The sequence below is a fragment of the Macaca nemestrina genome, chromosome 10 (assembly GCF_043159975.1).
Source record: "Macaca nemestrina isolate mMacNem1 chromosome 10, mMacNem.hap1, whole genome shotgun sequence".
Lineage (NCBI taxonomy): Eukaryota > Metazoa > Chordata > Mammalia > Primates > Cercopithecidae > Macaca > Macaca nemestrina.
In genome coordinates, this window is record NC_092134.1 from 134,155,735 (window position 1) to 134,170,105 (window position 14,371).

Below are 14,371 nucleotides of genomic sequence, written 5' to 3' on the forward strand. Positions count from 1 at the left end.
TGTGGTGGCACATGCCTGCAGTCCTAGCTACTCAGGAGACTGAGCCGGGAGGTCGGGGCTACAGTGAGCTGAGATCATGCCACTGCACTCCAGCCTGGTGACAAAGTGAAATCCTGCCTCTAAAAACAGTAAAAAAGAGAGAGAGAGAGAGGAATTGAATATGTGTAACATAGATAACCAGGGCTCATGTATATATATTGTAAGAAGAAAAGGGAAGAATTGGAATATAGTCAGAGATGAGATTGATTGTTTGTGTTCTGTCTCCTTTCCTCCCCCACCCTATAGCTAGGAGTTATTAGCTAATGAAAATTCTTTGAAAAATATCTAAAGCATGACTTCTATTTTAGTAAAATGGTTGATTAAGTGAGTTCTTTAAAAACAATTTAAAATACTGAATAAAAAATGTTAAGCCTTCTTGAGTAACATCATAAACTGATAAGAAGCAGATTCATACTCAGGCTGAATATGAAGTAAAGTAAACCCACTGCAGAGAACAAGTGAAGCACTGAAGATAGTTTTTCCCTTAATGGATGTAGTAGGCTGAAATGAATTCCACTCAAGATGGAGATTCTAAGTAGAAGATAAGCTACCTAGGACTGAGAACCCAAAGGGATATACGTTCAGTATAAACCACCTAGAATTGTCTTGAACCTTGGATCTAAGCAGAAAAGAAAACTGATAATCCAACTTAAGAATTCAAAATCAAAAAGCATCCCTCATATGTTTGCATTTGCTGTATTACTTAAGAAAGTTCAAATCTGCTACAGGAAAATAAAGAAACAGGTAAGGAAGATAAATGAAACCAAGTAGCTTGTAAGGCACAGGTAGAACTCACAAGATGTGTTAGGTGTGAACAGGTAAAATTAGTAACATATGAGGTGTTAGATATAGATACCGTGAATAAAGTATGTGTGCATTAAACATAGACAAAAAGAAGGGATCAAATAGACACTAAACATACACAAAATATACATGAGGCTCATACACACTCAACATTCATGAGGTCTTAAATTCACCACCCATTGGTGATTCCCATTCTGGTCTCTGCCCAAGAAACACAAATTAAATCCACAGCTGCTCATCAGGTTAACTGGAAACGTACAGCTGTGGCCATGCTTACACATTCCTGTAAGACAGAATCTTCCCTGTAGAAAAACACGTGTGCTGGCCACAAAAACTTTGTCTGTTGGGTCCCCTTACTCACACCACAAGATGGCCCCATATCATCATCAGGGGAGGATTATGTCATATGAAGACTGCATAACCCAAGATTCAGGTGATCCTTTCACCCTGCACCTTATCCCGAGTGCAACAACTTATCCTCTCTTTCCCTTTGCACTGTGCTATGGGTTTTACACTGGTTTAACCAACTGTGATTTGATGATCTTAATTGGGCCTGTAAGCCCTTCTGTTCTGTGACCTCTGGAATAGTCTGCCTGGGAGTGTGCTTGAAGAACATGATTACATCAAGGTAATTCCCTCTGCATGACATCTTTTGCAGGTTTGCAGTCCAGAATTACAATACTTGCAGAACCCACACTTAAAATTATAATAATTAAGATTTTTTAAAAGTCAGTGAATAGTTTAACCAGATTAGAACTAAATGTAAACCCAAGAGTTTACTAATAATGTACTTCAAAATAGAAGGTCTATAGTGAAGGTGTATATACATATATATTACATGTTTTATATGCTATGTGTGTATAAACTAATCATATAAAGTAACTCGAAATAAATTTTTTGGATACTCAGGATACTCATTTGTGGTTGTGGGAGGGATCATTATGGCTGACTTACAGGATGGTCCAATCAGTTCGTACCACCCACCTTCCTTTATGATTTTGTTTCATTTTATGTACCTCATAATACATATTTCTGGGCATGTGTTTAGCATGATACTTTTAAAATTATTATTAATAACGCTTTATGGCCTTCTCTTCCTTTTCTACCTATACTTCCTAAAACACTCTTACTCATTGTTCTAATTGTTACTAAAGACTCCTGCTTAAAAATGAGTTAAACTGTGTGAAATGAGAAGAGACTCTCTTTAGACACAATCTTTTCACCCCCCCACACCAGTGTTATTGTTTGACTGCATTCCAGACACTTACATTCCAGGAGATGTGCCATTATCAATCCATTTCCACTTACTTTCCCTTTTATCATATGATAATCCAATCCAGTAATTATTTTCATAAATCTGAGATTGAATGAAGGCCTATAATAGAAACAAAACATATTAAGTGACTAAATTCCCATCTGTGTGATGAGTGAGAACAAGCACAGGTCAAGGGGCCGGCTGTTTCTATGGTCAGTACTCTGCTACTCTCCACATCATCCTTCATCCGTTCGCACTAGAAAAACCTCTCTTCCCTAGATCCCTGCCTTTCCATTTCCCAAAGTCATTTCCCCCTCGTATTAATATATTATTCATTTATGTTAAAAAAATGGCTGTCAGTATCACAGATTATTTAAAACATGGAAAGTTTCAAATCCAAATATCTACCAACAGGAAAGTTGTTAAATATTTTTATAATGCTTTATGAAACTATCCAAAATCACACGCCAGGAGAATACTTAGGATGTAGAAAATTGATCATCACTTAATCTTAAGTGAAGAAAGGAGTCCTCAGAACAAATCTATTAAAATAAAAAGGTGTGTGTATGATAGGGGTGCAGTAAAATCTTAAGCCCCATAAGAGGAAGCCTTGCTATAGTTCCACAGCTGGAATGGGTGAAGTATTTGAAAGTATTTACTATGTCTAAAATGTAATATATCCAAGTGACATATTACATAATGTCTGACTAAATGACTAAATATATTTTAAAATATAAGTTTAAATGTGACTGTTTTACACTTGATATGAAATTATCATATGAAATTATTTCATAACTTGATATCATGAATTCTTTTATGCTATGATTTTAAACATTCATTAGATTTGCATATATATTTTCTGTTGTTTTCCTAAACAATGAATAAAGGTTTCAGGCTAATCTTTGCAAACATATCTCTATAAAAACATGTTTTGAGTATTTGGATAACTTTTATTAGTAACACTTTTTAAAAATTTTAAACACAATTTTTTAAAAATTCAATATTGTTATATTCAATATTGTTATCACTATCATTCAATATTGTTACAATATGTCACTATATTTTCTCTTTTTACAATTCTGTTTTAAAGATACACATCTTGAGATAATATATAACAATGTTAAGTGTTACCTACAAATGCAATGAAAATCACTATTGAGGCAAATTGGTAAAGCTGTTATCACTTTTATGTTCCTCATTATTATCTCCATTTTGAAGATAGGCTCAGAGAGGTTAAATAAATACTAGAGGTCATCCATCTCCCTTTCTAAGGAGTCTGCGGTATAACCACTCATAGGGAGATGATTTGCAAAGACGCAAACAGCATCCTTAATAATAATGGTCATCACGATAGATAACATGTATTGAATATTTAGTAAGTAGCAGAATTATATGACCACTAGCAGGGAGTGTTTCCTGGGAGCCTCTTAACTATACCATTTTGCTCACACAACAGACACACAAAGACTAGCTAAGGTCTCTCATTCTGGACTCCAGTCTGTCTTCAATATCTTAGGTCCAACATTGAGAGACAGAGTCCAAGAGAATAAAAGTGAATGTAAAATACCAGTTCATCTTTGTCATCTATCTTCAAAAGAGATGATCTACAATGTTGACAAGTTTGTTTACATCCCTTCCAGTCTTTCTTCTGCATGGTAAAATAATAACAGTTTACTCCACAACAGGACCAGTGGTCTTCAGAGAATTTGCCTACAATATATTAGGTGAATCATCAAACTTCTTGTCATCTGGTATTCTGCTAACCAGAGCAATATGTTTCTCAGCCCTCCATAACTAAATAAAATCCCAATAGCAATCAATAATGATAATACGAGGTTCATCAAGATTCTAGAATACAAGAGATACCTTCACTCCCATGTCCAATGCAGCATTATTCACAATAGCCAAGCTATGGAAACAACCTAAATGTCCATTGATGGACGAATGGCTAAGGAAAATGTGTTATATACAAAAAACAGAATATTATTCAGCTTTTAAAAGAAGTAAGTCCTTCTGTATATGACAACATGGATGAACCTTGCGGACATAATGCTAAGTGAAATAAGCCAGTCACAGAAGAACTAATACTTTATTATTCCAATTATATGAGGGATCTAAAATAGTTAAACTCACAGAAGCATATAATGGTGGTTGCCCAGGGTTGGAGGGAAGTGGAAATGAAGAGTTGTTCAATGGCATAAAGTTTCAGTCATACAAGATGCCTAGGTTCTAGAGATCTGCTGTACAGCGTAGTGCCAATAGTTAATGATACTGTATCGTACACTTAAAAACTTATTAAGAGGGTAGATCTCATGTTGTGACCGCAAATACATAAATAAATAAAAAGACATGAGGAAACTTTTGGAGATGATGGATATATCTATTACTCTGATTGTGGTGATGGTTTCAGTTCTGTCCAAATTCATCAAATTGAAAACATTAAAAATATGCATTTTTGTATATCAATAATAATAAAATTGTCTAAAAATAATAAAACTGAATTAAGTTTTTAAAAAAGATTTTAGAATGTTTTCTAAATAAAAGAAAAATTTTTTTTAACTTTTTCTTTTCCTCATATATTTTATACCATACTAAATTTTTAAAATATTACTCAACCTTTAAAAATGGAGATGGTAAATTTCTACTAATTACCATGCCTAAATGAGATTAAATATACAAAAGTTCTTTGTAAACTCTAAATCCTAAACAAATATTTAGTAATTGTTGATTAACCAGGTCAATTAATTCCATCATTATGCAAGATAATAGAGTTTACTGTATGAGATTTAATATTTTTATACCTTAGGTGCTTGTAATGGTATCATCACACAGAGTTGCACAAACATTAACACTATGGCAAATCTTGTAGATGTGCAGGAGGGAGTACATATTGATCACAAATAGACCAAATATGTGAAATCAAGGCAGAATGGAAACACACATACGTGCATGACACACACAATTATCTTTATAACAGCATCCAAATAAAAGTCCTTGTGCCCATTTTAGTGCAAATATATTTTAACTGAAAACCTCCATATTCTATGTCAGCAAAAAGTGGAAGTCTTTAATTTGCTCACAGGACCGAAATGATCAGAATTTTCAGGGGAGTTTACATACTAGTTCACCTTTTGGGAGCAGTAATAATGTAAGACGTGCCAATGAGTTTTGGGAACTATAGGCTTTTACTAATCCAAACATGGATCCTGGAGTCCCAATTCCGTATTTGAAACAAGCAAACCTCCAAGATACCCACACTACATCTATAAGGCACAGAATAAAAGTTGCCCAGTAGACCTCAGAGATCACTAATACATATCATAAGCCTGTTTATTAGGCTTCAAGGATTATGGAGGGGAAGAAATAATGTAAAATCATGCAATCTTTCTTTCAAGATTTCCTTCGTACCTGTATTTTGCAAAAATTTTAAAACGATCTCATTTTCTCTATGACATCTGCTCTTTAGCATGAGGAGTGAATCCAGTTCCTTTTTCTGCAGAAAGCTGTCTTTTTTGAGACTGTCATATTTTAAAGTCTTATTTGTCAAAAGCTGTTCTTTTAAGTAGTTATCATTTTGCATGATGTACTTTTCACTACAGTTTCTTAGAATTTCCTGCTGTTCATGTTTTTCTTGAACACACTGAAAGACTAAAATAGCATACATATAATACAAATAAGTACTCATAATAGTTAAATATTGAAATTTAAGACAAAGGAAAAAATTTTACTCTGACAACCATTAATCATTACTTTAATTAGTTATTACTTTAATTACTCATTTGACATTTAGAAAGTAATACCTCAACAAACTGACCATAAAAAGGGAAACATAAATTTCTCACCATTAGCAACTTAAGTGTAGGATAAATAAAATAAAATATCTGAATAAAATTATGAAGGTGACACCTTATTTCTCAGTTTAGTTCATTTTTAACAACACATCATTTATAAATAAGCACGAAAGTAAAAGTCAATTTGCCAACATTTAACCACATATCTTCTGCATATGAAAATCTGAACTAAGAAACATGAAGGGATAGCACAATTATTATTGGAGCAGATAGAATATCCGCAGCAGAAGAGAGAGTAAGATCCAGATATGTAATTTTATCTGAATATAAAATATCAGTGATTTTTCTCTAAAGATATGAGGAATTCAAACAAAAGATAAAGCTTAAATTTAATATTATGTAACAGCATGTGTAGATTGTTTTACTAAACCATTTCGTCATTACATACTTTGAGAAATGTCAAGAGAAAGCCATAATTTCTTTTGAACAGTTGTCCCTCAAAGAATGTTTATCTCAGATTCACAATAATCAAACCCAAATGGCAGAATACATGTATTACTAAATCCTCTATGAGAAGGAATATTACCATGTATTATACACAGTGAGACAGCTCATCACAGATTCATGGTCAAGGTTAAGTACATTAAAAATGACACTGTGATATGCCCAGAAAAAAATCACCAACAAAGGCCAAAGCCACCTGGGACACTCTCTGATTACAGACGGGGAACAATGGATGGAGCATGGTTAATATCTGCACAATTAGGGGTTACTGCTGCTACTCAGACAAGACAGCTGTATTTTACTACTCACTCTTTGTCACCAACACTGTGACTATCATCAGAAGAAATAAACAGAGGATCCCAAGAGTCACTGCAATGAGACGCCAGGGCACTGAAAACTCTTTAAATACAAAAATAAGGAAAATAATCACCAGGGGAAGAGCTCGGCTCACTACTAACCTTGACCTGAGAAACCATTTGAAACAAAGAGACAATCTTCTCTAAAACTTTGACAAAAATATATCACATAAGTATATTTAAATGTGTAATCTGGAAGGTACATGCATGCATTGTAGAAATCCCCCACACAGGAATAGCTCTATAGGATTTAAAAAGTCCATCCCGCATAAAAGCACCAATAGCAGTAGACACAAAACATGTAGTAAAATCTAAGCTAGCATGTGTGCTCCTTCCTGTGATCACAACTAATCATGAAGAGAAAGGAAAAAGCAGTCAATAATGCTAAGAAATTAGTAGTCAAATAGTGGATATTCTGAAGCTGCAAATATGGATGGCTCCATCTTTGAGGGAGTTTCTAGAAATTAACTTTTCTTCCTTTTTCATCAATTCTATTTTTCTCTAAACAATACTATAGCCTTTCGCTTTTGAGATCCTCAGTGTCTGAAAGTTCTATCTCTGATTATATTAAAGCAGTAAAAGTTATTCTCATTGTAGAGGTTAACAATGATCATATTTGAAGGGAGAGAGAGAGCAATAGAAAAATTAGAATGCCCTTTTGATTCAAACATTGTTTCTGCATCATTGCCATTAAGATTTGGTAAATACTTAAGGCATATAAAATATCTTCTATCTGCATAAAAATGTTGTTTTAACATTGATTTTTCATTTCTTACACACTCTCTTATACTTTTAAGTCTCTAAGAAAACGTAAGGTTTTCTTCAGACTCTAGTCTGTCCTTTATTATCAAGGCCTCACAAATTCTTCTTGACTAGATTTAAATAAAAACATTCTAATAGCTTCTCAAATTTAAAAGAATTCACTCATTTCTCCATCCTCATAACTTAAAAAAAATACTTCCACTACTCTATCCCATTATAGTTTCTTATTACCAGCCAAAAACCAGAAGTACAGATAGGAATCTTTTTTCAAATGTCAAAAGTTTGACAATCCATAAGAAACAGGTGAATGTAGATGCTTAAAATGCATACCTTTGTCATCAGTTTTCCCAGGCCTTTGAGTATCATCAGGCCTTAATCTATTCTGTGACTCTGAAGGAGACTGCAAAAATCTCAGGGTTGAATAAACCTCTCCCTGATCATTCATCTTTAGAGTAAGAAGATAAGTTTTGCATTCAAATCCTGCAACAGGATGGCTTCTGTTGAAAGAAAAATTAAAATGTCAGCCAATAGGAACACACCAGGATTTGATGCTGAGAGATGTGTGTGTGTCTGTCTGTGTCTGTTGGTGTGTGTTTATTAACTAAGTGCCTAAAGCATGTAGAGTGAGCCTCATTTATAGAAGAAATGAAAAATCTTTCAACATTTTTGTTAAAGTCATTTATACTTCTAGTGATCACAGTCATAATAATTAGAAAATAGAGAAATGATGAGAAAAAAAAATCTACCAATAGATTATTGTTCTATTCATCCAGCCAATTTTGCTCAAAATATTCAAAATACATATACAAATGTTGGGCAAAATTGATACCACCGTAAATCACTGAAACACTTTAAAACTATCAGTTCAACAAAAAATCTAAATTCTGAAAAAATAAAAATAGCTTGGCTTTTAAAAACTTACATGTATTCTAACATATATATAAATATAACAAAGTTCTTGCATTCTTTTCAACCATACTTGACTCTACCAGAGTGTTTCCCAAAATGTATCACACATACCCTCTACAAAAGAATTATTTGAGGGTTAATATTGCAAATTGGTTAACATTCCAGATTCAGTGCCTTTTGCAAGATGTACTAAATAAAAATCACTTCAGTTGGAGCCCAGACAGATGTATTTTTAATCTCAAATTATTCCATGTACATTAAAATTTTAGAAATAATCTTCCAGTATATTATATTGCCAGAGAAGCCTAAATGAAAATAAAAGTTGTCAACAGGCAGTCATTAATGTCCATAAAAGATTCAACTTATTAATAAATGTCAATATAGAAAAGAATAATTAAATAGCAAATACCTAAAATTTACTTCTTATGTTAGTCAATATAAAAAGATGATACCCAAGAAACGAGAAATATGAAAAAACAAATTGCACATGTAACCATATTCTTTTCTAAATTTTTTTAATTTACAAAATTTTCTAACCCAGTCACATTTTCGCTAATTTCCTAAGAAAAATAAGTATTTTCCACTATAGAGTCATTCAAGATGGATAAAATACATAAATCGTTAGACTTAAGTAAAAAGTAATTAACCCCTCAAATCTCTATTCTTTATTTTGATAACACAAAGCAAAAGTCATAGCATATTGAGAAAGAGAAAATAACTTTTTGTTAATACTGAACTACAATTTCCTTCAGAGTAATGCAGCTCTAATAGAATCAGTAGCGAATGCTTTCCTGTCATTCCTGTTATAATGCTAAGTCATTTGTAATTAAATGCCATATTTCTAGAACTAGTAAGACTAAGGATAATCTGGTAGAAAGATCTGAGAAAATAAAAGCGGATATTACCTGTATCTGTGCTATGCAGTGGTGCAGGTGGAGAAAGCTGATGTCAAAATGAGGGAGAAGCTGGCCTTTCCGGTCCTGGATCCCTAAGGGTTTATAACATGAAAGGCAGAAATAAATTGTCTTCGAATGTTATTCTAACTCAAAATTTTCTGCCCCACCTCTTGACCAAAGTGGTAAGAGGAAATTGTATGATGAAAGCTGATACTGATGGGAAAGGAAAGATGGTCAAGAGCTGTAGATTCTCTATCTCAACTAATAACCACTTAGTACTCTTTGCAAAATAATGCTCAAAATCAATATTTGAGGGCTGAAAAGATAAAATTTTGTATACATCTTTGGAGAAAATAAAACATCATTAACAAAAAACTAACATAGAGAAACTGCTGGTAAAAGAGATGACTAAAATTCTACGTATAAAGATATAGACATATATAAAAGAAGTGTAATGATTAAAATATTTATCTCTTAGTTTAAATAATAGTCTCTCTGTTAGAAATGTTCTCCTATATGTCACTATTTTTTTACAAGTTCCTTTTTCTATCTATGTTTATTTCAGGTAAGTGTATTTTTTAAAATTACTTTAAAACATCCATAATTCCACTATAAAATTGTGGCATATATTCTTCCAGTTTTTTCTCTGTATGTTACATTTACTATCAAGGTTGGTATCATTCCTTACACAGTATTTTTTATTTATTATTTTCTAATAAATAATATGTATTCCATTATTTTAAAGAAATTCATCTGAAATGTTATTTTTAAAATATTACTCACAGGGGCAAACCACCATTTGTTTAGGCAATCCACTACTGTTGGATACTTAAATTGTTTTCAATTTTTTGCCATTGTAAAATCTATTTGGTCTGTACTTTTGAATATTTCATTAGGAAACTTTTTAAGCATAAAATTAGATGTCAAAGGGTATATGTATTTAAAGAACTTTAATATGTCACCAAATGCCCTCCAGAAAAGATGTTCCCATTGATATTCCATCAGTTGTGTGTGAAAATGTTTGCATTTGATTTTTTAAGAAAAAGATACTGGCAAATTATTTCTCTACTTGAAGTCTACGAAATCTCACTTCATAAATCTGTCCCTAAAACCTTCCCGCAAGGCCTCACATTTTCACCTATACTGAAGACTTTAAAGAATTCATTTTATCACTCTACCGTGAGGTGGATCCTGTCAGAATGTACTGAGATCTCTCACTGACTTTCACTTTTACTGGATTCATTTTTTTTCAATCTTCTGATTACAGTTCTAGGAAACCAACTGAAATTGTTCTTCAAATCAGGTGTTAGTGGTTAATAAGGAGCGTGGGATGGAGAGGCACAGAGCAGCAGGGGAAATTGCTGATACAGGGACATGTAGCCCCTGAAGTCGGCCACATCATCATGTGCAGGCCGTCAGATGAAACATCTCCCAGAGGCTAATTTTACTCGATAATGAAGGTAAAGTTTCATGTGTGGAGTTTGGGCGCTTCAGGAATACTTGCTGCTGGGCATTTTCTTCTTTCCCTCCATCCTGGATTGGTTTTGTCAATCCCAAATCAGAGTAAAGATAGTCCGTATTCCTTTATCTCAATGCCAAAATAAGAAATAAAGAAGTTAGTTCTGTGAGAAAAGATAGGAAGTGGGTGACGGGGGCGGGGGCTGGGGTGTAGTAATAGCGGATGTTGAAAAGGTGACAGAGATACTGTCATGTATTGGAGTACCTCTTGTAAATATAACCATATTAAAACCTCCCAACATTTACAAGTATTTATTATTGTCCCCATTTCACAAATGAAGAAACTAAAGTGAAGAAGTTCATTGACTTGCATAAGGAAACGTTATTGCTAATTCTTCATTCCTGTTTAAAATCAGGCCTGACTGAAGACAGAGCACAATGGACCATGAATTCAGAAGGACCTAGGCTTCCAACAAGGTCTTGCCACAAAGTATGAATCCTGGAACCAGGAAAATCTGGCTTGAAATGCTGGCCCCTAGCTCCCACATGTGACTTCAGGGAGGGTACTTCATTTCTCTAAGTCCTGTATTCACCATAGTAAAACAGTGAATTTTTTGGCCATCCAAGGTTGCTGTGAGGGTTAAATGAGATAAGATCCATCTCAAAGTGTCTAACTACAACCTGGCATGTATACGGTAGGCTCTCATAAATGTTAAAAATTGTTACTTGAAGTCCAAGATTCAAGTCGTTCTTATCTATAAAATTTGAATAAGTCAACCAAATCCTCAAGCCTCACTTTTCTCATAGGTTCAATAAAAGTATCACACGCTTCATAGGCTAGGACTAATAAACGTTAGCACTACAGACAGGATTTCTTACACTTCAAAATAAGTAACTGTTTTCTTGTTTTTCTTCCCCTAAGGTTGTAATAGGGGAAACACCAGGACTGCAGTCGAGAAATCCTGACATATCATACTGAGCCAGGTTCTCCATCCTGCCATGAGTCTTGGAGTACCAGTGCCACCATTGCTCTAGAGAAACCATTCTGTGGCTGCATATCTTACTGCCCCATGCAGATAGATACTGGTGATGTTGAGGCATTTTTCTGTTTTGATTTACATCCATATAGCTGGAGAAAAGATGAATAGTTCTCAGGATGGAGACAAGTGCAGAGCACCCTTTTTTATACTTTTTACGTATTGTCTCTCTAACATAATATAAAGTCCATAAGTCTGTCTTTTTCATTATTGAAACTGCAGCACATGTAAGAGGTATGATGCCTACAAGTGCACTTGATGAACAAAGTGGATCAAGTTAAAAGGAATTGACTATAAAATCTAGATTTGTTCATAGTTTTGAAAAGAGGCAGAATGAAACTGATGATGGGAAAGTCAAATTTGCTAGCTGCTCCTTCTGTATTCTCTTCATTACCAAGCTCTGAATTGCTGGAAAAGGCAAATTTCTCCTTTAAAGGAAAACACAATCAGCACCAGAAGATAACAGTAACTTCAAATGGGATTGAAACTCCCTACTTGGCCTTTTGATTAAAGAGGCACACAGTTGGAAGTATTAAACCTTATCACAACCAGTTAAGAAAACAGAAAGAAGAGAAATGTGAGAGTTTTGAATGTTCTGGTACTTTGTGTTCCAAATTCACTTTTGTGCAAAACATGCACGTAACACACAAATATGAATATGTGAAGTATTAATTTGCTTATTTTCTGGCTCCTTTCCTGCAAAAGCCTTTTTTATTTGGGAAACCACACATTTTACTCACTCCTTTCTGGCCATACTGTTAGCTAGAAGCTTAGCACACAGCTTCTAGTCACACCTTCAAACCTTCAGGTCACACTGTCAAACCTCAATGGTTTATCACTTCAAAGCAGCACCCTGTTCTTCCTGCCCCAGACTAAAATGAAGGATGTCTGGAAAAACCCCTAGCATGCAGGGAAGATGGTCTGAATCACTTCATTGCGAGGACTAACCTCACCCAGACAAGTTCTCATCTCCTTTTTTTATTTGTTCTAATGCCTAACTTTTATCCCATTGCATGACACTGAATTTCCTGGCTCTTACAGTAAAGAAAAAAAAAAAGGCCGAAGCAGGTGGATCATGAGGTCAGGAGATCGAGACCATCCTGGCTAACACGGTGAAACCCCGTCTCTACTAAAAAAAAATACAAAAAATTAGCCAAGCGTGGTGGCGGGCGCCTGTAGTCCCAGCTACTCAGGAGGCTGAGGCAGGAGAATGGCGTGAACCCAGGAGGCAGAGCTTGCAGTGAGCTGAGATCACGCCACTGCACTCCAGCCTGGGCGACAGAGCGAGACTCCATCTCAAAAAAAAAAAAAAAAAAAAAAAAATCTCTGCCTTGAGATTTTGTTTCCCTAATCACCCTTTTTGTCCTTCTTGTCTTTACAGTAAAATATATTCAAATGCTCTAAGTTTAAAATACATTGTCCCAACAGGACCTCTAGTAACCAATCAAACAGTAACCATCCTTCCTCTTATTTCTGAGAAACCAAACAAGAGGGCCACCTCAGGAACTAAGTTAACCATGATGACATAAGGGCAAAAAAAGGATTCCCAATGGCAATTTAAGGGAAAATAGTTAAGCTGATCTGTAATTAAGACTTCTGATTCTTAAATCAGTATTCTCTCCACCACATCACACAGTTCAAATTAGGACAATGTAGTCCAGAGATTTTGAGTGGTAGTTATCCAACTTTACTGTTCATCATATGGAAGTCAGCCAAGGCAGATTCTGAACTCACCCTCAAATCTTTCATTTATCTTTGTTATCTTTATTAAATTTTTAACATTTTCTATTCTACTTCATTATCCATTCATGCTAAGAATCCAGTTATTAATGAAAGGGGTCAGTGGTTAAACTTACAGCACAGTTCATGCTCACAGGTTCACACACTTCGAATCAAAACAAAGTAGTCTAACAATAGAATATATAAATCATCTCAGTTACATTTATGTTTACATTAAAAATATCCATACAAATAGACTCAGCCTGATACCAATTCCTGATACCAATACCTATACCCAAGATAAATAATCTAAAGGCAAATAATCTAAAGACAGAGCAAGACAGCAACCAATTCAACAAACTTAAAAACATCTACTATATGGAAAAGACTGTGCTGGGGTTCTGCACCATCTCATAAATAGGGAAGAGGTGGGATGAGGTGCAGAAACAGTACTTGCATTATTTCAAGTGGTCTCTTTATTAAGGAAGGAGGTAAAAGGAACATAACCTGAGTGCAATAAAAATCTAGTTTCATATAAAACTAGTACTATACAAAATTCAGTTTATAATGATCACTGTCCATCAGCAGCTTACGATCAAATAAAAGACAGATCAAAGTATAAGAAAATTGTAGATGATAATATTTTCCTAATGACCTAGTCTCCCATCTTGGTTTAAATATGAGAAATTCTAGTAGATAGTAGGGATAGAGCTAAATAGCCAAAACATAAGGAAGTTAGAGAATGGGGACAAAGACTTAAAGATTTTTTAATATAAGCACGATTTCTCCTCAACCTTGTTCAGTTTTGAATGGATCAGCTTATTCAACGGAGCCAGAGAAT

The 14,371-nt window shown here is 34.3% G+C and overlaps 1 protein-coding gene across 2 annotated transcripts in view; it reads right to left on the reverse strand.

Moving 5' to 3' along the window:
* The window catches only part of LOC139355282 (killer cell lectin-like receptor 2), a 31,643-nt gene extending 22,235 nt beyond the window's left edge, over positions 1-9,408 (reverse strand). The window contains exons 1-6 of one of the 2 annotated variants that reach the window (XM_071072262.1): positions 9,326-9,408; positions 7,842-8,008; positions 6,703-6,792; positions 5,507-5,746; positions 3,666-3,808; positions 2,112-2,218 (exon numbers count right to left, since the gene is read on the reverse strand). In XM_071072262.1, coding sequence (XP_070928363.1) covers positions 2,112-2,218; positions 3,666-3,808; positions 5,507-5,746; positions 6,703-6,792; positions 7,842-7,956 — 695 coding nt within the window. In that variant the 5' untranslated portion in view covers positions 7,957-8,008; positions 9,326-9,408. The remainder of the gene's footprint in view (positions 1-2,111; positions 2,219-3,665; positions 3,809-5,506; positions 5,747-6,702; positions 6,793-7,841; positions 8,009-9,325) is intronic. The other variant, XM_071072263.1, reaches the window with a different exon arrangement.
* Between the last annotated feature and the right edge of the window lie 4,963 nt (positions 9,409-14,371).